This window comes from Biomphalaria glabrata, chromosome 2 (genome assembly GCF_947242115.1).
Source record: "Biomphalaria glabrata chromosome 2, xgBioGlab47.1, whole genome shotgun sequence".
In the NCBI taxonomy this organism is placed as follows: domain Eukaryota; kingdom Metazoa; phylum Mollusca; class Gastropoda; family Planorbidae; genus Biomphalaria; species Biomphalaria glabrata.
In genome coordinates this window covers 34859555-34883809 of record NC_074712.1, presented here as the reverse complement: position 1 = coordinate 34883809, position 24255 = coordinate 34859555, and the positions used below count along the sequence as shown (strand labels likewise).

The following is a 24255-nucleotide window of genomic DNA, read 5'->3' as shown; positions in this document are numbered from 1 at the left end:
ATATCAAAAATAGCAAATGATAATCCGCAGAATTGGGATCTTCTTTTACCAGCTGCATTATTTGCTTATAGAGAAAGTATCCAAGACACCACAGGATTTTCTCCTTTTGAAATGTTATATGGAGCTAATCCAAGAGGTCCTATAACTACCTTCAAAGAATCACTACTAAAGTCAAACCATGATGCATCAGATAAGAAAACCGCATTTCAGCATGTTCTCAATACAAGAAATACAGTAATAAATGCATGTGAAATAGCTAAGGAAGCAACAGCCAAAGCTAATGCTGCAAGTCATAGAAGAATAAATGAACATAGAAAACTTAGGTACTTTGAACCAGGCGACAAAGTTAAATTATTATTACCTGATAAGAAAAATAAGTTCTTTATTAAATGGCAGGGTCCATTTACTATTTTAAGAAAAGTCACAGATGTAGATTATGAAATAAATATCAATAACAGAAACAAAGTGTTTCATATCAACATGCTACAGAAATACAACGAAGCTACTGATACAGAAGAAGAAGACGATGAACTTGAAAAACATATTTCATGCTTAGCGATTATTCCAGAAGAAAAAGAGGAGGATATGGATGAATTAGTAGTGCCAACTACAACTTCTAGACAGACTGAAACCTGGCATGCTGTCAAACTGGACAATTTATCATCACAGAGAAAAAAAGATATAATGAATCTACTCCAAGAGTATGCTGATATATTTACAGATGTTCCAGGTAAAACAACCATTATAAATCATGAAATCAAATTGACAAGTGACAAACCTACCAAGTCACGTCCATATCCACTACCTATTCATTATAGAGATTTCCTTCAGAAAGAAATCAATGATCTTTTAGAACAAGGCATAATTGAACACTCGAATTCACCTTATGCTGCTCCAATAGTGCTTGTAAAACGTTCATAGTCATCATCGCCAAGAATGTGTGTAGACTTTCGACAGTTAAATAAAATAACATGCCTTGATTCATATCCAATGCCTAATCCAGAGGATTTAATGTCACAGTTTTCTGGAGCTAAGTATTTTACGAAACTCGATTTGACAAGAGGATATTATCAAATACCTATGACACAGGATTCAAAACAATACACTGCTTTTACTACAGCCTTTGGCCTTTTTCAATATAATTACATGCCATTCGGTTTAGTAAATGCTAGCAGTACTTTTAACCGAGCAATTCATAGGATGTTCGGACAACGAAAAGACACAGTGTCCTATATTGACGACATATGTGTGTTTCATAATACATGGGAAGATCATATTAAAGGACTCAAAGAAATCTTCCAACAATTGAAAGACAATGGATTTACTGTAAAACCAAGCAAAGTTGAATTAGCAAAATCAGAAGTTACATTTTTAGGTTATAAAGTTGGAAACAATTCACTGAAAACACAGGACGATATTATTAAACGAATTTTGGACATTAAAATACCTCAAACAAAAAAGCAGGTTAGAAGTATATTAGGACTTTGTAATTTTTACAGATGCTTTATTCCAAATTACGCATCACTGACAACACTTCTTACTAACCTTACGAAGAAAGGACAATCTAACACGATTCCATGGTCACCAGAATTAGAAGAGACCATAAAGAAAATTAAGTATGCTTTTGCACAAGAATCCATTTTGAAATTACCAGACAAGAAGAAGCGGTTTTATCTTGCTACAGATGCTTCCTCATCGGCAATAGGAGCATGTCTAATGCAAGAATATGAAGGCATTCTACATCCTGTATTTTTTATAAACAGAAAACTATCTTCAGCAGAGACCAGATACTCGACCATAGAGCGAGAGTGCCTGGCGATTGTCTGGGCCATTTCAAAATTTAGCAAATACCTGTTAGGAGCACCTTTTACTTTACAGACAGATCATGCACCACTGGCATTTCTCAACTCTAAAAAAATGTCAAATAGTCGTCTGACACGATGGAGTTTGCAGTTAATGGACTATCAGTTTGATGTAAAGACTGTTCCAGGAAAATTGAATGTTTTTGCTGATACTTTGTCCAGATGTATTTAGATACTATACAATATATTATTTATTGTTTAACTATATTTTGTTTTATGCTAGAAAAACAAATTTAATCATTTTTATTCCATGTATTTGTAGTTATTTCAATATTCAGATACTCTATCAACTCAAGTAACAGAGGAGATATAATGTATTATTTCGTTTTGTTAAGTTTTATTACTTTGACATCTTTTAGTTACACAAGTTGGGAAATGTTCATATTAATATATCAATTATTAATAATAAATGTATAGAACTAAGATGTATATTATATAATATTAATTATGTATGCTGAATGTGTACAACATTTTGAATTTTGTTTTATATTAATATGTTAACATGATGAAACATTTTTTTTTATTTTTTAGTTATGAGTTTTGTACATTCAATTGAGCAATTATATCAGTGTTTTAGGCATATGCTATACTACTTGCTTTTATATGCAATTTTATCAATGTTTTAGGCATATGTTATATTGCTATTTTAAGCATTTTATATTGCATACAAAATGCTAAAAAGGCAAGGGGGTAATGTCACGAGTCGAGTCTGTGACCTATTTCGACCAGTTTCTAGAAGCTCGAGTTCAAACCAGTGCAAGTGTCCAGCGTAAACAAGTTAATTTTAGGTATCCAATCAAAGAAAGGGGTTAAGGAAAAAAAAAGCACACGTCAGCTTCTAGAAGGTCAAAGTTATTAAAATAATTAGGGGAGAAGTTTCCATGATTCTGGAATGTACGATTAAGAAAGGTATAAATTGAGGGAAAGTCAGTTAGACGGGGTCCTCGCTCAGTCCTCGATTAGTAATAAGTTTTGTGATATTAGCGGGTCCATTAAGTAAAGTTTTAGTAGTTGAAGTTATACTAAGTGAAGTTTTATGTATCTTTAAGTTTTATTTATGAAGTGTCAAGTTGTTATTGAATTAAGAAGTTAATTTGATGTGAAAGTTGAAGAAGCTATTAAAGAAGTTTGAAGAAAATACAGAGAGATGTTTCTTTCTTCATTTCATTGAATTGTCAAGTTTGATAATATAATCCCCGGCATATGTGATCATCACAGTGAGTTTATATAAGCTTTGTAACAAAAGAATGGGGGTTCACATGGCTTTCATCATCATTATTGAAAATAAAAACAAAAACAATAAAAAAAAAAAAAGCAATCTCTGAATAATCTTTTTTTTTAACAAACATCTACATTTATTTCCAAAAGAAAACAAACAAAACCAACACAAAAGAAGTTGATTACATTTGCTAATATCTTACCGAATCCTAAAATATTTAGAGTATATTTCTTCAAAAGATTTTTTAATTAATTAGTTAGTAAATTATACAACTTGAAAATATATTTAGAGTAAATTGTTTATGAAGTTCTAGATTTGGTCTAGTTCTAGAGTATGCTATTAAGGTATACACCTATTTATAAGTAACTACTTTTAAAATTACTTTTTATATTATTGTAGTGGATTTTGTTTGTATAACAGCATCATAAAGTAATGGTATCATCACACTCTAGCCTTACTCTAAATGACTGCATTGTCAAGAAGAAAGTCTTTCATTCAACAGACTCAACAGCTTACCATTGAACTTTTTCATTAAACAGTGCTAAATTGTTCAAGGTTTTGAAGCTTCTAATACCAGAGATACTTGTGCTTGGCATCACACAAATAGCTGCTGGCTACTATACAGTTTCGTTATAGTATATGGCAAAATTAATTCAAAAAAAAAAAGATTAATATGTCCTAAACATCTTTCTGTTGTTTGTTTGGTTGTGAATAATTTGCATAGAAATTATCATAACCAAAGAAACAAACTGGAAGACTAATGAAATAAAAGATCAACAAATATGTTTAAATATTTTCATAATAAAAAAGTTTATTTATACTCTTAATTAACTATCTTACTATCTTATCTATAATGAGAGACAAAAAAAGAAGTAAGAAAAAAAGGCACTTTACTTTCTACTTGAACATATATTAATAGTTCTATCACACATATTGAATTTGGTAACAAGAACAAATGAAATGCTTAAACAAGAACACATTCTGTACATATCAGTTATTAAACAGCATACAAGTTTTGTTAGAGTTGACATCATAGCTTTTGAAATCATGACTTTATTTCACCAGGTTAGAAAATGTATAAAATAAGATACAAAAGACTTATAAGCATTGCAGCACACTGCACCTAGCTATATAAAATTCAGTGAGAATTTGATGAAATTCAGTCCACTGTAATCCAATTCATGAAATAGATGAAATACTGTAAACTTAGCAAGTTCACAAAAGCCCCGTTATTTTATTGGTGCACTTGCATTATACATAGTAATTTTTTAATATATGTTGCTTTTTTTAACTTTCGAAATACAAAAAATTATCAAGTATTTCTAATAAAAAAGTTTAAGTGACATTAGTCAGAGAACTGTGAATGACAAATCAGTTTTTTTTTTTGTATGCTTTTAAAGTGATTTCCCTCTTTACTGAATTTGTATTCAGCCAACAAATAATAAATTAATTTCAAAACTGTTTATCTTTACAAGTATACAAAAAGACAAAAGGATGACTGTTTCATTGTATGAAAAGTAAAAACCCATATTATAATGATTAAAGAAGGCAACATTTCTGAAGAAGTATACAATTTAAAAAAATAAAGTTCCCCTTTCAAACCTTGCGATCTATTGGGCAGATGATGTTAAGGTCATCTGTTTCTTTGGCCAGTGGTTAATGAGCAGGGTGTCAAGTGGCCAGCTCAACAACCAACCACCTTTACGTTACCCAATTAAAGTCAGGTACCCATTAAGAGTTGGATGGAATCAGGGGCATCCGAAAAATACTGAAATTCAAAATCCCAGTCTTCATCGAGATTTGAACCCAGGACTCCAGATTCAGAAGCCAAGCACTTAACCACTCAGCCATTGCCTCCTTCTCCCCCTCCCCAAAGAAGTATACTGTTCTAATTTAGGTTCACAAAGTTTGTTAAAAAAGAACATTTAAATAAAATTTTGTTTTCATTAATTTTGAAATATTCACAGTTGGCTTCATCAGCACAATATTTGAAGAAGACTAATCATTTAACCAAATTTGAAAATGCTTTATTGGTACAATTAAACTTTCATTTCATTCATATGATGCCTGAATATTTTTGCTAAACTGTCAAATATTGAAATAAGTAATAAGTACAGAACAAGACAATATCATTGTTGAACTGGATGGCAGGAACACATATTTACATTATATAAAAAGTTATCACCAAACTTTAAAAAAATCAAATAAAAATCACACACATGAAAGATTCTGTATACAGCATTATACAAGAAGTAGGTCAATCCATTCTCTCAATGAACTATTACAGGGTTTGATCAACTTTCATTTATGTTTTAAATATTGCACTGTACCAGGTTAACATTGACAGAAGTGAAATCATTCTTTTTAATAAGCTGTGGGTTTCTTAACACAAGAAAAAAAATCTTCAAACCTTGAAGATCCACAATATATACAGCAACAAAAACTTTGCATAAAAGATTACTAAAACATACTAAAAAATTATCAGCGAAATTGCATATCTGTATATATGTAGCCTACTTTATTAATAACAAGATGAAAGCAACTAGATTTAGATGACCAAAATAAAACAACTTTTTTTTTTGATAACACATAAAAAAAATCACATATTAATAATGTTGACCAATGTTTATTAGCTAAACAATAAATGTTTGCATTATAAGACATATTTGATCAAACATGTCAAGCAATTAAAATATGTAATAAATTACTCTACCAAACTATTATTTCACACAGAGAAGTTGTTCAGCTTTACAATGGCAGTGAGCAATGCACTTTGTTCAGGTTTTAGAAATCAGAGATTGCAGCACTTCCTGTATGTCCTGCAACACAAAATGAAAATCTTCTTCTTCTTCATTCTGAAAATGATTCTAATCCAACTTTTTATAATATTTTTTTGTATTTGAAAATGTGGGATGTGTAGCTGAATGGCATAAACTGCTTGGCTACCTAACAAAGGACTTGAGTTTAAATACCAATAAAGACATAGTAGTTTTAATTGGTATTTGACTAGAGCTGAGTTGTACTTGCTGAGAGCCAATAGGCAGAAAGGAAACCTCTCAGATACCCCCTCCCTCAACATGTCCACTAAAGAGATAGACTGGAGCACACTGACATGCTATAGCATAAAACAAAAGCAATAGAACAAAAAAAAGATATCAAATTGGAATGCTATTCTGCAGTGGTGTTATGGGAAGCTACTGAAGTTGAACATATTTCCTTTAAAGAATGGCTTATGCATTCGCAGTAAGGCTTAAACTTAATGAAACAAATAAATAAAAAGAAATAAATGATCAAACCTTGTGCTTCTACTCCCTCATCACCAACTGTCTTTTGTAAATGTTTAAAAACTTTGGATGGGATGTTGCCTCCTTTGTAACGCCTGTCTACCATCTCTTCACTGTTCAAGGTCTCGGGTAATCCATCTTCCTCCTCTTCTTCTCTCTTGGATGTTTTTACTAGCAAGACGAAACATGCAATAGCCAAATAACTAAACACTTTTCAATTTTTGAATATCATTGACTTACTGATTATTTTTTTTTATTCATGTAAACTTAATGAGAATAAAGCCTCATATACAGCACAAGAAAAGTTGTAAGTAGCAAACTACATATACAAATCTCTTGTATGCATTTTTGTTATTTTAAAACTATTACTGCATTCTTACTAAATACTTAAAAGCAATATGAAAGAGTGACAGATCGTTAATATGACTGTGATGGTTTATACCACATTTAATCAAAATGCTAGTTCCCATCATGCATGGCTTATAAATGCTGTTGCATGAATGATCAGAACATAGATACAAGTATATATGTAGTTTGTGTGACATTAAATTTATATTTAGATTTTAATAAATAAATATTTCAATATTTTATTTCCTTTACACATCTAAATGAAAATGTGTTTATTAAATTTTCATAAAGTTCATTTTTATTCATGATAATTTTATATGATGATGATAATCAGACCATGATGTTATTATTATAACTTAATAATTAAAGAATTTAAAAAAAATCATTAAATTAAATGTTAAACCTACTTTTTTTTTATGAAGTACTGTATCAGGTGACTGGCACATTTTGTATTGTTTTATAGACCTAATTTATATTTTCTTTTAACATGTATGGCTTTGACAACTTATGCATACCGGTAATAAAAATGTAAATGTATCTTAGAAAAAAAAGATTATTACATTAAAACAAATTCTAGTATGCAATGAGGAATTGCTAAAAAAAATAATTAGATTGTCTATTAGTTCAAACTGATTTAAAAATAAAAGTTCTCTGCCAGCTGATCACAAAAACTTACTATCTGGATTGGGATCATGTTCTGCCCATGTCTGCAGCACTCTAAATGAAGGGGAGGGAATGCTCTTGCCTTTGTACCTTATGGATGTTTCATCATAGTTTCCTACAGTCTCTTCGTTAGTGTCTCCTGTACAGTGTGCATGGTTAGAAACAAAGGTTAATGTGTTATTCAGACAAGTACCACGAGGTACAGATAAGCTAACTGAAAAGAATTAATACATGGACTTAGGCCTATATATTAAAGTGTTAATACATACAACATTGTGTGTGAACATGTAATCTAGACTTGCTAAGTTTTAGCCACCATTTATTTCTCATACACTCATTAAAAAAAGATAGCTTACATTCCCTTCTGTTCACAGTTAAATGATAGGCTGTTCCTCTTTATTATTTCACTAACCGGTATTGATAATTAGTACCCACTGCGCATAAATTAAATTAATAGAAAATAAGAAGTTTTGTTTCAGAACTAACAACAATACACAATAGGCCAATTAATCAATCAATCAATCATCAATATGCAAATATCTGGTAACATTCTTGTTCCAAATTTTTATTTTGGTGTTATATTTGAAAAGAATTGGAGGAGCTGACAAATTTCTTTGCCTATTGATTAAACTTGAAGACATTTCTTAAAAGGCTTATAGATTTGTTTTTGGACACAGTTTTATGTGAAGTCAGACTTAACATTTTTGCTTTAAGTCTATATGTTTTAAGTGTATTTGTGTGTCCTGATACACAGATGATTAAAAGAGAACTTATAAAAGAAAACAAGGTGCAAAGTTCCCCTTTCCAACCTCATGAACCAAGAGGCAAATATAAAATAAAGCACTTTGGTTTCCATTGCAACTGCATTACAATCTGACCACCATATCCCTTATCTGCTAAAATTGACAAAATTAAAGTCTAAAAATAGTTAGCTAATTAATGGCTGTAGTGATTTAAATTACAAAAGAAATTTAAATTATGCTTTGTTTATTACATTGTTTAAGGTGGAACCTAAAAGTTTTTCTTTGGTAAAATTCATGTAAATAAGAACCAGTAGTTACATATATTTGGTTCATAATTCCAATATTCTATCTTCAATAAATGACAAACCAATCACTGACTGTAGTATGTATGTCAAACAACACAAGTGCATTAAATTGAAATTCCAAGACAAGTGAAACATGCAGTTTAAAAATAAACATTCAAAGTTCACAGTTTGATCAAAGCATAAAACAAAGTATCATTGACAATATTTGTTAAATGATGGAACTTTGATTGCTGTCTCCTAATGCAATATGCAGTCTGTACATCAGAATGTGAATGTTGCATTGTAAATACAACAAATAATACCCTTACACTAAATAGTATTATACTAATATTAATGCATATTATATAAAATAACATCTTAGATCATTATTTACAAATAGCTCTACCCATAGTTAAAAAAAACAACTTTTTATTGGTCACTTTTTGTTTGATCTAGATAAAAAGCCAGGCTACAAGTTATTAGTGAAATGAATCAGCACGCACCAGTGTCAAGTGTGTTGTTTCCATTTGGTGTATAAGTTGGAGTATCTTCAGTAGATATCTTCCTGAGCAGGCCAAAGGCTTTGGAGGGGATGTCTGCTTTAGAATGAAGCCCAGTAAACCTCATTTCATCATCTTCAGCATTGTGCCGTCTTTCTGGATCTTTTGTTCTCTTTGGCTTAGGGGCATTGGCAAGATCTAATTGTATCAGAGAATGGGTTGCTTCATGAAAAAACTAAATTTAGTTTAGTAAAGATCACTATTGCACAATAATGGTCAAATATAATCTCAATGCATACAGTAAAAAAGATTACTTATCTAGTTTTTAGATACCGGTACTGGAAACTGAAAAATGCTTATTTATAAACTTTTAAGATTATTTCTAAACCTTGAGAAGGCCTACCCATTGACCTCAAGGTATTATGGCAATTTATTTGTGTATATTTAAAATGAGATGCCTTGATATGTATTGAAACATATCTATGATGAAAGTATATGGATGCACGATGCCACAAAACAATTTATGAACTATGTATTTGATGTATCTGAGACAATTTATGAAACCTAAAATGAATCTAACATTCCAAAAATAAATAAAAAATCCACAACTGTCTTCTAATCATGCTTCTCAATAATATAGAATTGTTTAATCTAGATATAGTTCTCTTAGTATAACTGACTAAATGTTTGCTTAAGCTAGAACATGAAATTATGTTTCCCACATCCTTCTGTTCACTCTGTATGTAGAGTAAGTACAAGGTTTTAAATATAAGTAGATCAAAATATGGCTGAATATTATATATTCCAAATAATAAATATGTTATTACGGAAAGTATTTCTAGTATAAGCTTTAATTCAATAGTCCTCTTAACAATACTTTAAACAAAATGTTTTGTTTATTTTCAAAAGCCAGAAACAAATTTTCACAAAACAACAACAAAAGTATCTATCATACATCACACACTAAAAGCCAAATCGACAATAGCATCTACTAAAACTTGATACTCCACACAATACATCACCTTTATTGGCAGAAGCTTGCTTGCCTGAAAGAATACTACTCATGATAAGCTTTCGATCTAGAAAGTTTTATTACCTTTACTTAACATATTTAAGAACATTCTTTCACCAAAAAATTATTGGTAGAAACTTTTTGTTTAAATAATTGGTAGTGTGTAAATAAATATAAGTAGGCTTGGTTGTTGATTTGAGATTTGTATTTTTAGTTATAAGACCAATGTAGGTAAGATAAAATAAGATAAATTTAACTATAAATATCTGAGCCCTGTTTACTGAAGGAAAAAAAATGATACTAAGTGAAAAAAAAAGGAAAGGAATGACATTAATATTTGAAGTAAGTAAGTAGACTGGTTTATGAGGGTGTCATGTGGCCAGCACAATGACCAACCGCCTTTACTTTTCCCCAACTAGTGTCGGTATCCATTAGAACTGGGTGGACTCAGAGGTGCCCAAAAATCCTGAAATTAAAAATCCCAGTCTTCACCAGGATTTAAACCTGGAACCTCGGTTCAGAAGCCAAGCACTTTACCACTCAGCCACCATGCTTACCTTAATATTTAGAGCCTTGGATATTTTCTATTGAACCTAAGTCCTGCTCCACAGGAAGCACAAATAACTCTCATGAAACATACTGTTTAAAAAATGTGTTCAAACAAACCTTCAGGATCATCCTGTTCAGTTTCCGTCATCCACTGTAATACTTTAAATGACTTGCTCTGTTTTTTAGGGTCAGTGCCCATATTTACTCGTAATGATGACTCATCTATCTCTGCACGGGGTCCTTCATCACGATTAAGGAAATAATCTGTTTGTACCTGGCCTGCTGGTTTTTTTGGAACTCTAGAGCTGACAAGTCAAAAAATTGATTTCACAAATGTAACTTTTATTTAAAAAAAAAATTGTGATAATTTAAAGTAATTGACATTAGAAATTAATAAAGTCATTTGTTTTGTTTCAGTATGACAGAAAACAAAAAACAATGCCAATGTTAAAATGATCATTCGTTATGCCCCACTTTGTACTCTCACAATCTTATAGTTATCAATGTTGCAGAATTTATTTCAGTAGTGAGTGCTTCATAAAAATATCAGGTAGTCGCTAGTGGGTAATGCACAAAGAGTTGTTTCATAACTTAATAGATGTCTTAGTCTGTACCTGGGTGTATCATCATCTTGTCTATTTAAGAAATAATCCGACTGAACTTGACCTGCAGGTTTCTTTGGAGGTCTAGACCAAAAAAAAAAAAGAGAGAAAAGAAAATAATTTTATCAATTTTTTAGCATTCGATTTACTTGTTACAACTCAACTTGTCTAACAGCATAGTTGCAGTTGAATGGCACAATTTTAAGAAGTCACATAACAGACAATCAAAATCTCAAACAAATGTATTTATTATTGCATTGGAGAGAGTGTTTTTCACTTTGAATTCACAGATCTTTTGAGGCAGCCAAACATAGATAGAAGGTTTTAATGTACAAAAACTAAATTAGAGTATGTATTTTTTGAAAATTCCAATATGGCTAAACAAGCAGAAAAAATAAAAAGATGAAACACAGTGTAAAGTCTTATTCAAACTGTTAATGAGAGAATAATACATTTTATATGGATATGAAAAATTGTTACAAGTGGAAAACTATGTATGTCGCAACTAGATTTGCGTAGTCATGTGAAACACTGTACTCATCCTTAATCTTTGGTATTGAAGACATTGCCATTATACATGTTTTATGGTTATACCTCACATTTAAAAATCTTTTTTCTTTGTAAGGAATAACAGTTTATTAAAGAATATGATGATAAGGGATATGGTACAACTTTAGCCATAATCTGTCTTTTATTTCAATCAACCAGGAAGCGATTATAGTTTAGTGGGCTAATTATTTTATTAGTTTCTAAATTTAGAGTAGGTACTCTTATTCTTTCTCAAAATTATATACGTATGTATAATAAACTTTTTTTTTTTTTTTTTTTTCGTTAGGGTCTCGTTTAAGTTTGTGCCAACATGAAATAACTTTAGTCAAAGTTTGTACTATCACAAGACTCACCCAGGTCTAGGTGGCTCATAGGATTCATCTTGTTGGTAGTTTTCTTGTCCTTTCCTTGGTTTCGGTGCTGTAGGCGGTCCCATTTTCCTATTCACAGAATTGATATTAGATAGTTCATTCTTAAGTATTTGAATGCTTTTAATATAATATTACTGGATGAAATTTTAGTCTAAAACTTTTCTAAAAAATCTCTAATGACAAAAGATGTTACATATAGTCTTGAAATATCTAAGACCTATCTTCCATAGTAATTTGAGCATTCGTTTGTTGATGATGATGTTTGGTTGGTTTGGTTTACATGTTTCAAATGTACCTTCAGAGTTGAAGTTTATTATATTTTAGCTCAAACCTCCTGCAGAGTTGAAGTTTATTATATTTTAGCTCAGACCTCCTGCAGAGTTGAAGTTTATTATATTTTAACTCAAACCTCCTGCCAGGATGGCTAGGGTAAAAGTGTGTGTGTGTGTGTGGGGGGGGGCGGGCACCAGGCAGGGTTTGAACCTGAGACATTCAAGGCAACAGTCCAGAGTGCATATCATGTGACCAGACAGAACAAAATCTAAATCCAATATGCTACGTTTAAAAAGTCAAATTTAAAACAAAAACTTAATACAGGAATATATTTCGTACAGATAGGCATTTTTTAAAAATTATACCTAGATCTATACAGTATAGGCATAGGCCTATATCTATACTAATACTGACTGCTAACAATAGTGACGTTGATAAGATAACTACTGCGTAGTACTGGTACCAAAACAAAATAAGACATGATATTTCGATACCAATATGTAGACTACCGTGTGCAGAAATTTAGAGAGCTATTTTTCAACGCGTCACAAGCGCTGTTTTTTAGGCACATGTACATACCTAGATCTAGTCTAGTAGATTTCTATCTAGATTCTAGATCTATATAGATCTAATCCTTGTGATACTAGACTAGATCTCTATGATAGTATGGTCTATTCTAAAATGTTGGATCATATATAGGCTAGTGATGTGCATTTAAAACATCACTGCTTATTTGAAATGTCAACTTACTTTTTCAGCTCTGACAGGTCTATGCCATAAGAAAAAGGCTTAGGGCCGCCACCTTTAGCAGACTTCAACATCGTGTTGAGAAGTTGGTCTGGTATTTTTTGTTCCTCGGGTTCCTCTTGCTATTTAGAACAATCAGTTAAAAGTATAAACTATTTTATTTATTTGTTTACATACAACATTATTTATTTTTTAAAGCTCTACTAGCGGAATTAATATTTAGTGTTATAAAGTTGAAGACCATGCTAGAGTTATTAGAGTAGGCCTAATCAACAATTTAAAACTGAAATACATGGACGTAATGAAGTCCTAGGTATGTAGATTCACTCAAACGTATCAAACAAGACAGAAAGATTGTGAAATACTGATTAAATAAAACATCAGATGCAAGAAGCGAATGGAAAACAAAATCAAGGCATGCACAGGTCACGGTATTGATCTTTTAGATGACATTTTAAATGCGACATTTTTAAAACTACCAAACAAGAACATACAACAGAGTTTGAATATGAATTTCCATCATCGCATTCCTCAATTCAAACTCTAAATAAAACCGTTATGTTTAGTCTATCACAAATGAATACTCTAATATATTTCACTAGAGTGCCATTAGTAAAATCACTACACTTAGAGACACTCGAGGGACAGAAGACTAATAATAGACCCAATAGACAAAACACTTAATCACAAATACGAAATCATAATGATAATGTAGTCTAGTAAAATAATCAGAAACACACAAAGATAAAATCCTATTTATTACGATTTATGCTAGGACAAATGCTAAGTACCTATTCTTTTTTATTTTCAAAGTGCCATTAAAGCATGGAATGAGTAATTATGGGTTACAGTAATCAGACAGACGACTTCGTAAAGTGTAACGCCCCATTTTACATAAAATACCTTGTTAACACGGATATTTATAGAATTTTTTTTTCTTAAAAAGCAACGTTTGTAATTTCTAAGAAGAAGAGCTGCATTTTCGGAAACTGAAGTTTAAATTTTTAGAACGTCGATTTAAGCAAACACAATTAAATCCCTTTCAGCGTGACTGTACATGACTTGAAGTCATTTCCCAAACTATATCGATAGACCCGAACAAGACACTGGCTCAGAAACCATCATATAGAAGAAAAACTATATGGAGAGCTGCCTGATCTTGAAACCACCAAGACATAGGATTACTGATCTGAATTCTCCAACATGACAAATCGAGCACGAAGAAGAAATAATTTCCAAACCTACGTGTAGTCTTTGTCTACAACAGTTATTCATAAAGTTGAATAAAATGTTTGTTTCACATAGAGAACTCTGTATAATAGATCTTTGGATTTATTTCTCCTGTATACATTGGGGCTTCTTAACTACTAGAATGTAGCTCAACTCTGGCATGATGGTGTCAGATCTTAACTGTATGGGTCAAAGATATATTATAACATTAAGCAAGAAAAAATGTGGCACCTTGAAGAAATACTAGTGATAGACAGGTAGAGTGAACCTGACACAATGTTGTTGTTTTTAACATGCCGAGAAGCCCAGAAAACCCCTCTCTCTCTCTCCCCCGGTGGACCCCATGTATATCAAGATTTAAACACTATTAATTTAATTAGTAATTAAAATTAAATACTAATTAGATTTAAAGCTGTAAGCGATGAAAGTTACATATGTCAATTAAATAAACATGACAGAAAACGATAGAAGCCAACAACTTGACAGGTACGTAGCTGTAGCAGCAAATCTTGTTTGAAACAATGCGTTGTGTACCTCCCCTTCCTGAACACGTTCTCCGTATTGTGTCGGCCATGTTAACTGGGTTATAGTTCCATTGATATTAACGAACATAATGAGACGTTTAGAAATTGGTTTCAGCAAAGGAGGAAAATTATCACTAAAGGCCAAAACGATTTTATGTTAAAAACATTTCCTTGACAGCATTGTGGTAACTCTCCGCCTTTCTATCATGTTTCAATTTCTAGCATTCAGGCGCAAAACTGCTCTGGCGAGATAGGATCCTGCTACGATTGGAAGCGAGAGTGCAGGACAGGTTTCCAAAGGTAAAAGAAACTCGAAATAGGACTAAATGGGGTAGCATAAACAACTGTAGGTCTTATCAGCAACACATAAACATACACATACAAGCGCTTGTACACATTGAAAAGAAATCTAACACTCTTAAAGGCCAATTGGACATGTTTTTTTTTCTTATAAAAGCTCGGCACTTTGGCAGACTCAGTCAAACATAAGTAACTTGTACCTTACAAAACTGACAGGAAAAAAAATACAACAATATAGCGAACCCAGCAAAGTCAATAAGTTTAACGTGTTGCATGCCTATTGGGTTGGTTATTTATACATTCAATGGGCATTTAACACTTCATGCACCTAGAACAGTTGAAGGGGAGGGCAGTAGGCCAATAATAAAACAATGAACCCTAATTGAAACAACAAATCACCAGCCAAATAATAAGCTTAGTGACTACACCACCCTCCTACCCGCAAATAAAATGGAGGATTTGTTAGAAGTAGGTAAAGTAAAATTTTAAAATACCCCCCAAAAAAACAACATTGCTTATCTAAAGGAAAGAACACCACATTTACAACTACATAGCTCTATAATCTCTCTTTCGGTTTCAGACGAAAAAAATTAATGTACAATAATTAATAGACTGATTGGTTTAATTTTTAAAAAATTGATTTATTTTTTGTTAGGTACAATAAATAATTGATCCGAGACTAGGTTTTGGAGAAATAGCGTGTTAAAAACTTTGACCAGACTGAGTGAGCTGATATAAGCTTTGTAAACAATTCCACTACAACATCAGACATTTAATTTTAAGCTCAATTTATAGGATAGTGTTTTAGATCTGTATGAACTATTAACATTATAGTATTTTTGTTTCTTTTATAAATTCTTATGTATAATGTGTCGCACATTGGTAAAGGGTTGACCGTTTGCATAAGGACTATTACTGATACTAGTTGGAAAGTAAAATTCCCCTTTCACATCTTGTGACTACAAGATGTAAAGGTCATCTGTTTTTATGTCCAACGGTTAACGAGGGTGTCAAGTGGCCTGCACAACGACCAACCGCCGTTACTTTCCCCAACTAATGTCAGGTACCCATTAGAGCTGGGTGGATTCAGGGGTGCCCCTAAAAATACCGGCATTCAAAATCCCAGCCTCTATCGAGATTTGAACTCGAGATTCCTAGGTAAGGAGGCCAAGTGCTTTATCACTCAGCCACCACGTCACTGGTACTCATTATTAAGAAGAATTGGCGGCAAATATTCTTGGACATTATTTTATCAAATTAATTAAATAATTAATAAGTGATCTTTCTGAATAAAAAAAAAAGTGTTACCGCACAGAACGAGTTTATGCGAGCTTGAAAAAATAGTGAAAAGTTAACAAAATAAATGATTCTGATTTTTTTTTTACTAAGACCATGACGAGAGTGTGAATTAATAGTAGAAATTTAAAAAGAAGACATCATCGATCTATGCACACTGGCTTACACCTAACTCTAGCCATAAAATGGATCTAATCCCCCATTCAACACTCTCTGTTAATTAACACCATAGGTAATGTGACAGACTCATCTACACACCTCTTCTCCTGGAATCAAACCTAGCTCTACACATACATACTGACATACATAGACATATTTTTTTTACAGACCTACACAATGTGGATTTACTTATCCTCAGTTATGCAACAATAAAATGGTCATTAAATATTACACACAAAAATGTGGCTGCATGCTCACCTGATAGTTTTGACGTCTGTATGGGGTAGGATTCCAATCATTCATAGGTGGTGCTGGTGGTGGTGGAGGTGCTGATGGAGGGGGTGGGGGTGGAGGAGGGGGTGGGGGTGCTGGGGCGGCTTGTGGAGGAGGTTGATATGACCTAGGCGATCCCAGGTTCATATTGTCCAATCCTGCACTGATTGAAGAGGGATCGTACACGTCCCTCTCATTGGAGAACCCGTAGCTGGATGCATTGGATCTTGGGCTCATCAGGTCCCCTGACGGGCCGTAAGACTTTGACACGTACGCTTCGTTGGATCTCGATCCCTGGCGGGAGAATGTCGGGGCCTGCATCACGGGCTCCACGCCGAAATCGGAGACTCCGTAGTTGTCTGCCGGACCGGACGGCTGGTAGCTTGGAGCAGAGTAGCCTTGCACGGGTGGTGGGGATTTGTAAGGCCGAGGGCTGAAGTTGGTGGATGGTGAGTATGTCCCTGCATCCTGATCAAAACTAACTCTCCTAACGGGCGGCTGTACTGAGCTGGGGGCGGCGCTTTGGGTTGGGTAGCTCGACACTGGTGACATAGGACTTTGGTAGGCTTTAGGCTGGTAGGCGGTGGGCGTGTAAGGCTTAGGACCCGAGCTTTGTTGATAAGGGTTAGGGTTAGAGTTGTAGGTATTGAAGCTGTTGTTGTCGTTGCTGCTGTATGCCGATTTGGTGTTGGGGAGTGTGGAGTAGGTGTTTCCACCCGATCCGTGCAAGTTGGACTGATCGTAGTTGCTTCCATATCCAGGGCTCTGGCTGTAAGATTGCGGCTCTGCGCTGTATGGTACGGGTTTGACCACGAATGAAGACGTTTGCGTCTTTGGGCTCATCGGGCCAGGATAGGACGGAGGGCTGAATGGGCGAGGCACTGAGTTGTACGATGTCTGCGCAGTGCCGCTGTAGGAATTCGACGCACTATTGTAGGGCTGTGATGGGCTCTTGTACGACTGCGTCTCCCTGTACGGTTGACTAGAACTAGAATACTCAGGGGTTTCACTGTACGTTGGCGTAGGTGGCTTGACGAAGCTTGGCTGAAAAGTGACACCCGTGTTGAACCTTGACTCTGTGTTACCGGAGGGGCTGAATGAGTTTTGGTTAGAGTTATACGACCTCGGTTCATAAGCAGGGGGCCCACCTGACCCGCCAAAGCTATCGTTGTAGGCATTGTTAGAAGACACCCTGGGTAAAGACTTAGAGCTGTAGGAGTTGTTTTGTTGTACGGGGATCTTGTAGCCGCTGATGTTAACCGGACCCCCAGGGGAGTCATGCACTGGCTCCATTTGTTTGTAAGGGATGGTGTAGTCCGGGAAGTTGCTGTCGTCGTCGTTATAGTTGTAGCTCATGCTTCTCTGTGGCTGGGGAGGTGGTTGTGGGTTGTTCACTCTCTGGATTTCAATCCTTGTCCCCTGTGGCTGCTGAGATCCGAAGCTCCTCGGCGTGGTGGCGTAGCCGGGCGCCGAGCTGGTGTTGCTGTAGACAGTGAAGCTTTGTGGGTTGCTGGCGTTATATCCTCGGTAGTTGTTGTTGTCGCTAAGCTGAGCGGTCACTTGACTGCCGTAGTTTCCTCCAGGGGGCGAGAGTGGACCTGGAGGACTTGGGTTCTCGACTCTGTGAAGCAAAAATATTATCTGTTTCCTTTTATTGCTCTCGCAGTTGGTAACTATTTATACAGACTATATTTAAAAAGTGCTAAAACATATGTACACTTAGTTAATGTTTATTTTCAAGGTGGTGGTAAATTTAGATATTGACGCATTTGGCTTCGAACTAAGTTACTCGCATTCTTAAACCACATATAAGAAAATAGGATAATTTCTTACTTGGCAGAAAAACTATAAATAGCAAACCTCTTAAGGTATCTGGGTTACAAAATAAAGGAAGTGCTGATAAACTAGTTTTTTTTTAAAGATCCTTTTTGTGCTAATTTTTTTAACAACTACAGAATCAAATTTTCTAAACTCTTCCATTTGTTACACAAAATAATTTCAATATGAAGGAAGCATTAGACTTTGATTCTATGAATTACAACTTATTTTAAAAACAAATGAGCAACTTGAGGCAGTCTAGGAGATTTGATATGAAACTTCACTACCTCGCATTGAGTTAGTGTCAATTTTTAACTCAATTCTTTTTTCATTTAGTTGGCACAAGAGAAATTAAATTTAACGTTCTCAACTTTGTTTAGTTTATCTTGAAAATCTCCATATAAGGATATGTTCAGATCTAAGTAAGTTGTTCACATCTAAGTAAGTTGTTCAGATCTAAGTAAGTTGTTCAGATCTAAGTAAGTTGTTCACATCTAAGTAAGTTGTTCGCATCTAAGTAAGTTGTTCATATCTAACTAAGTTGTTCAGATCTAAGTAAGTTGTTAGGATCTAAGTAAATTGGTAAGATCTAAGTAAGTTGGTAAGATCTAAGTAAGTTGTCAAAACCGTCAAGGGTGAAGTTCTGTATAAAAAACTTTATTTGTACCGATTCTAAAAAACAAATGACTATAAATCCCCCTTTAAAACCTGAAATATCGTAGATCTACTTTCAAAGTATCGCAACGTTTATTTCTTCTAGCTCTTAAAAAACAACGACCGGAAAACGACACTAAATCCTTGTTTCCGACATTAAGACACTAACCACGGCGACGCCGACTATGGTCTGCATGCACTACTGTAAATGGCTTTAAGTACGGTTCAGCGCTGTTCAGAAATGATAAAAGTTGGTTGTAATGTTTTCGCATATTTTGTGAAATGTTCAGCCATAAGCACTTAGTGCACTACCAGAAATGCATTAGACGTGAACAAAAATCCACAACGGCAATACTGTCTTTCTCTCCTACAGACTGCAATAGTCACACACTGAGTCAGGGGAGGGAATTTATGTTGTTCTGCAGGGCTATCCAAGCTGAGCTCATATGAATTCTATGCAGGGTCCCAGAGAAAATGTTCTTCCCAAACAATTGTTAATATTTACCTCTCATTTAGAAACGTATTGCCATTGCAGGCTCATTTTAGTACAAACTTTATTATATATTTTTTATGTTTAAATTTTTAAAGTCCAATCAATATTTATATAAAAAAAAAAAAACTATATATCTCCTTCATTAATAAAAAAAAAAGGAAGATAAAGATACTCTACTCTAACGATAATTTCGATACATTTCATATCCCTCAAGACAACATAGACTACACGTTGCTTTAATAACAGACTTAAACAATGTGCATCTATATACGTAAATTTACATATCCGAAACGATCCCATTCTATTCCTTATAGACTGAAGTTAGAAAATAATTCACTGCAGAAAGTAAAAAGACGAACTGACTTTTTAATGGTGAGCTGCAGTATATTCCCAGCCTGTCGGACCAACTCCATGGCGTCATTGTGTTCTAAATTGGTGGCCATGACATTGCCTACTTTCAGAATTAGATCGCCAGGACCCAAGCCTGCGGCTGCCACACTACCTGGGGTTACCTGAGAAAAAAAAGTAAATAAATCACATGGCTGTAAATCGATATATTTCAATCAATGGAATCAATTGATTAATGAGGCGTTAGGGTTGATCACCAAGCATTGGTCTAGAAAACATTGGTGATTCAATTGAATTATAGAAAGTCGGCATTGAAAACAAAATCATAAGTTAATCGAATTAGAAAAGCCACCTTTTATGAGGTTTAGCAATGGGATACAGCATTAGAAATATAAACATAATTCTCATCCACCTGCTGGGCAATTTATCCTAAAGTTATAGTCAATTATTAAATATATTTTCAGAATGTGTCTCAGAAAAAGATCTAGCTATTGAGACACAACTAGCAGTACAGTAACAACTGATGGAAGTTGTTAAAGTTCCCCTGTTCAATCAACGATAAATATAGACTATATAATGGAGTTTATCGGTTGAAGAAAACAAATATTATATTATTATTATACAATTATATGCGATTTTTCATGAAATGTCTTGGATTACATTTTTATTTAAATGTCTTGGATTGAACATCTATCATATAATACAGGCGTTACTTCAAAAAAAGAAGATGATTACGTCCTACGCGTCATGCATTTAGTCATGCATATTAACCAATTACCTAAATTCTGCCAATCACTGGTTTTCCTGGCTGGCTCAGGCAACCCATTCCATGCTCTAATAGCACTAGGGAAGAAGGAGTATTTGTACAAATTTGTCCTAGCATATGGGATGAGGAATGTGCCTTTATCCTTGTGTCTTTCTGAGTATTTTATTAAATTTTGTTTTTGTATTTGAAGATTATGGTTTAGTGTTTTATGTATAATTGCTACTTTACTTTTAAGTCTTCTGTCCTGAAGGCCTTCTAAATTTAGTGATTTAACTAAAGGTGTTACTCTAGTCAAATGTGAATATTCGTTTGTTATGAATCTCACTGCTCTATTTTGTGTCTGTTCCAGTTTCTTAATGTTTTCTTGAGTTGAGGGTTAACCAAGGTTAAATAACATTTTAGTTTTATGTTCTTTTTTGATTTATAGAAGTTTCTTTTAATAAACCCTAATGCTTTGTTTGATATTTTGATAGTTTTATCAATATGGGGATTCCATGACAGTTTTTCATTTATTATAACACCTAGGTATTTTGCATTTTTAGTCTGTGTTACTGGTTTATCATGAATAAGATAAGTGGAATACTGGAATATAGGATTTAATACTTTTTTATTTAATAGAGCGCCTTGGATTTCTTGGTTTCAGTTGATTTCAATTGGTTCTACTAGTACATTATAAAGCTTCAACGATGCGGCATTAAAAAACAACAATAGGATGATTTTGCTCTTAGTTCCCTGGCTTCAATGACTAGGAGAGACAGAGAGAGAGGGAGGGAGGGAGAGAGAGACAGAGAGAGAGAGACAGAGAGAGAGAGAGAGAGAGAGAGAGAATGTGATCTGAAACTTAATGAAGGATAAAAACTATGAAACTCTTGGCCTTTACTTTAGTTGAGTAAAAAAAAATCAATCTCAACCATCCTCATTGCTATTTCACCCAACAATTATCATTTATTTAGCATTAAACGCATTGCAATCATTTCACTGGCCAGGCTCTCCAATGTGTAGGGAGTTTTCTTTCGACACTTTGAACCTCCTGTTTTCACAGATAGTAAAAAGTTAAATACCCCCCCCCTTTTTTTTTTAGACCTTATGATCCCGAGGGCAGAGGATGCAAAGGTCATGTCTTCTTTGGCTGACGGTTAACGAGGGTGTCATGTGACCAGCACAACGACCAACCGCCTTTACTTTCCCCAACTTAAGTCAGCTACCCATAAGACTTAGAGGAGCCATGGAAATCCCGAAATTAGATAGTTATACAAATATAAAACCAACCTTTCGAGACACAATTTCGTGGAAGGAAATCAAGAGATCATATCTTGATATTAATCGTTGACAAAGCGAGCCTCATAATCTACTTGTTTAACTTTCAAGAGTTAACTTTCTAAGTCCCTAACATTAGGTTTCACCATATTTTTTAAATCCCCGCTATCCCCCCCCCCCTTCCCAAGCAAGCGAAGTGCGAACGTCAATCAATTGATTCAACTCTCAAAACTAAATAGCGTGTTCCTCAATTAGCATATCTTGTTGGTTTTTAACTTTACATTGAGACTAAGTGTCAAAGATAACGGCTGAATCCAGGGATTCTCAACCTGAGATACCAGAACTAACATGCTTCAACTATGAAGAAGTGATGGATGTAGCGGATGGGTATATGTGTGTGACTTATCTAAAATCAGGTGCAGATTTATTGCATAATTTTAATAAGGTACACATTTTTTTTTCTAAAATTAAATTTCAATTACATCTGTAAACAGAAACACAATATACAATGTAATCTATAACTAATAAACTCATACAGAAAATATGATCACAAAATATTGTATGTTTGGTTCGAATTTAGCGCTCGCCTTTGTCTCATTGTCAGAATATTGCTATAGACCACGAGATGCTCGATTAAATAATTCAAACGTGTTAATGCTTCAAGAAAGGTAACTACGTTTCATAATATTTGGTCAAAGTTAAAAAACAAACAACAACAACAAAACAAAAAAAAGACAAAAAACGACTACAATGAACAAGATACTAAGCCTGTCATATAAAAAGAATTGCGAATCACTAAAGTAAATAGACTAAAAAGCCATTCACGGCTCTGTCTGTAGAAGTCTAAAACTCCTTGTCAACATTCCCATCAAGTCTGAGCTGTGAGTGTGAACTGGTGGCTTGCGTGATGTTTAACACTGTAGTGGTGTTAGTCTAATAATAGATGTGATTGTGTTCTGATCAGACAGTCATCTCTTCAACTAGAATCAGAATCATGACCTGAATGTGCAAATAAATCTCCCTATCCGAGAGAGTGACCCTGTTTATTATTTATTAAGGTATTATGTATACAATATGCTCATTGTATGTTTTTTAAGAGTTGCTCTTGAATAACTGCCATTCATAAGGGAGTCACGAATGAAGGACATTAAAATTCCCCACGTTCAGAATAGGGATCATTCTTAGCTTTGAAGCTGTATAATAAGTCATTTTCAAAATCGTATAGGTCTAGTTTAAAAAACAATCACTGAAAATGTCTAACCTATATATTATAGTACACAGGCAATAAAGGAACACCTCTTCCATTCCCTCAACAGCCACTCTGAGGCCTAATTGCAAGATCTAACTGTTCTTTTGCCACGGAGATCAAAGAAGAGTTGAAAAGCCAGGGTCTAACCTTTTCTCAGTAAGCTCAAACAACGAACCCAATGTTTGCCCAGCCGCCCAAAATCTCCCCCCCCCCCAACTACAATGTTTTAAGTCTACCCCGACCCCAGGGGTAAAGGTAACGTGTGTATAGTTAATTATATGAACATGATTTGAAATAAAACAAATTGTGATTCTCACAGGACAAGTTAACAACATTGAGGCAGCAGTCTCTAGTTGAGGTAATGTCAACCAGTGACTCGTATCGGAAGCACTGAGTTGGTTAGTAGTTGATGTACTCTTGCTTGGAGAGAAAGAGTTGGTTAGTAGTTGATGTACTCTTGCCTGGAGAGAAAGAGTTGGTTAGTAGTTGATGTACTCTTGCTTGGAGAGAAAGAGTTGGTTAGTAGTTGATGTACTCTTGCTTGGAGAGAAAAAGTTGGTTAGTAGTTGATGTACTCTTGCTTGGAGAGAAAGAGTTGGTTAGTAGTTGATGTACTCTTGCTTGGAGAGAAAGAGTTGGTTAGTAGTTGATGTACTCTTGCCTGGAGAGAAAGAGTTGGTTAGTAGTTGATGTACTCTTGCTTGGAGAGAAAGAGTTGGTTAGTAGTTGATGTACTCTTGCCTGGAGAGAAAGAGTTGGTTAGTAGTTGATGTACTCTTGCTTGGAGAGAAAGAGTTGGTTAGTAGTTGATGTACTCTTGCTTGGAGAGAACTAACACGATAAAACTATGTTCTTCTTAAATGGAAAGAACTAAAATATACT

The 24255-nt window shown here is 34.1% G+C and overlaps 1 protein-coding gene across 9 annotated transcripts in view; it reads right to left on the bottom strand.

The window, feature by feature from the left end:
• Positions 1 to 3866: 3866 nt before the first annotated feature.
• Positions 3867 to 24255, bottom strand: part of LOC106078248 (uncharacterized) — a 58034-nt gene continuing 37645 nt past the window's right edge. For 5 of the 9 annotated variants that reach the window (XM_056020214.1, XM_056020219.1, XM_056020220.1 and 2 more), the window contains 11 exons: positions 20117 to 20265; positions 16774 to 18409; positions 13010 to 13128; positions 11969 to 12055; positions 11079 to 11150; positions 10582 to 10769; positions 9926 to 9949; positions 8907 to 9101; positions 7390 to 7515; positions 6378 to 6536; positions 3867 to 5900 (listed from right to left, as the gene is read on the bottom strand). In XM_056020214.1, coding sequence (XP_055876189.1) covers positions 5866 to 5900; positions 6378 to 6536; positions 7390 to 7515; positions 8907 to 9101; positions 9926 to 9949; positions 10582 to 10769; positions 11079 to 11150; positions 11969 to 12055; positions 13010 to 13128; positions 16774 to 18409; positions 20117 to 20265 — 2790 coding nt within the window. In that variant the 3' untranslated portion in view covers positions 3867 to 5865. The remainder of the gene's footprint in view (positions 5901 to 6377; positions 6537 to 7389; positions 7516 to 8906; positions 9102 to 9925; positions 9950 to 10581; positions 10770 to 11078; positions 11151 to 11968; positions 12056 to 13009; positions 13129 to 16773; positions 18410 to 20116; positions 20266 to 24255) is intronic. The other 4 variants (XM_056020217.1, XM_056020221.1, XM_056020215.1 and 1 more) reach the window with 4 other exon arrangements.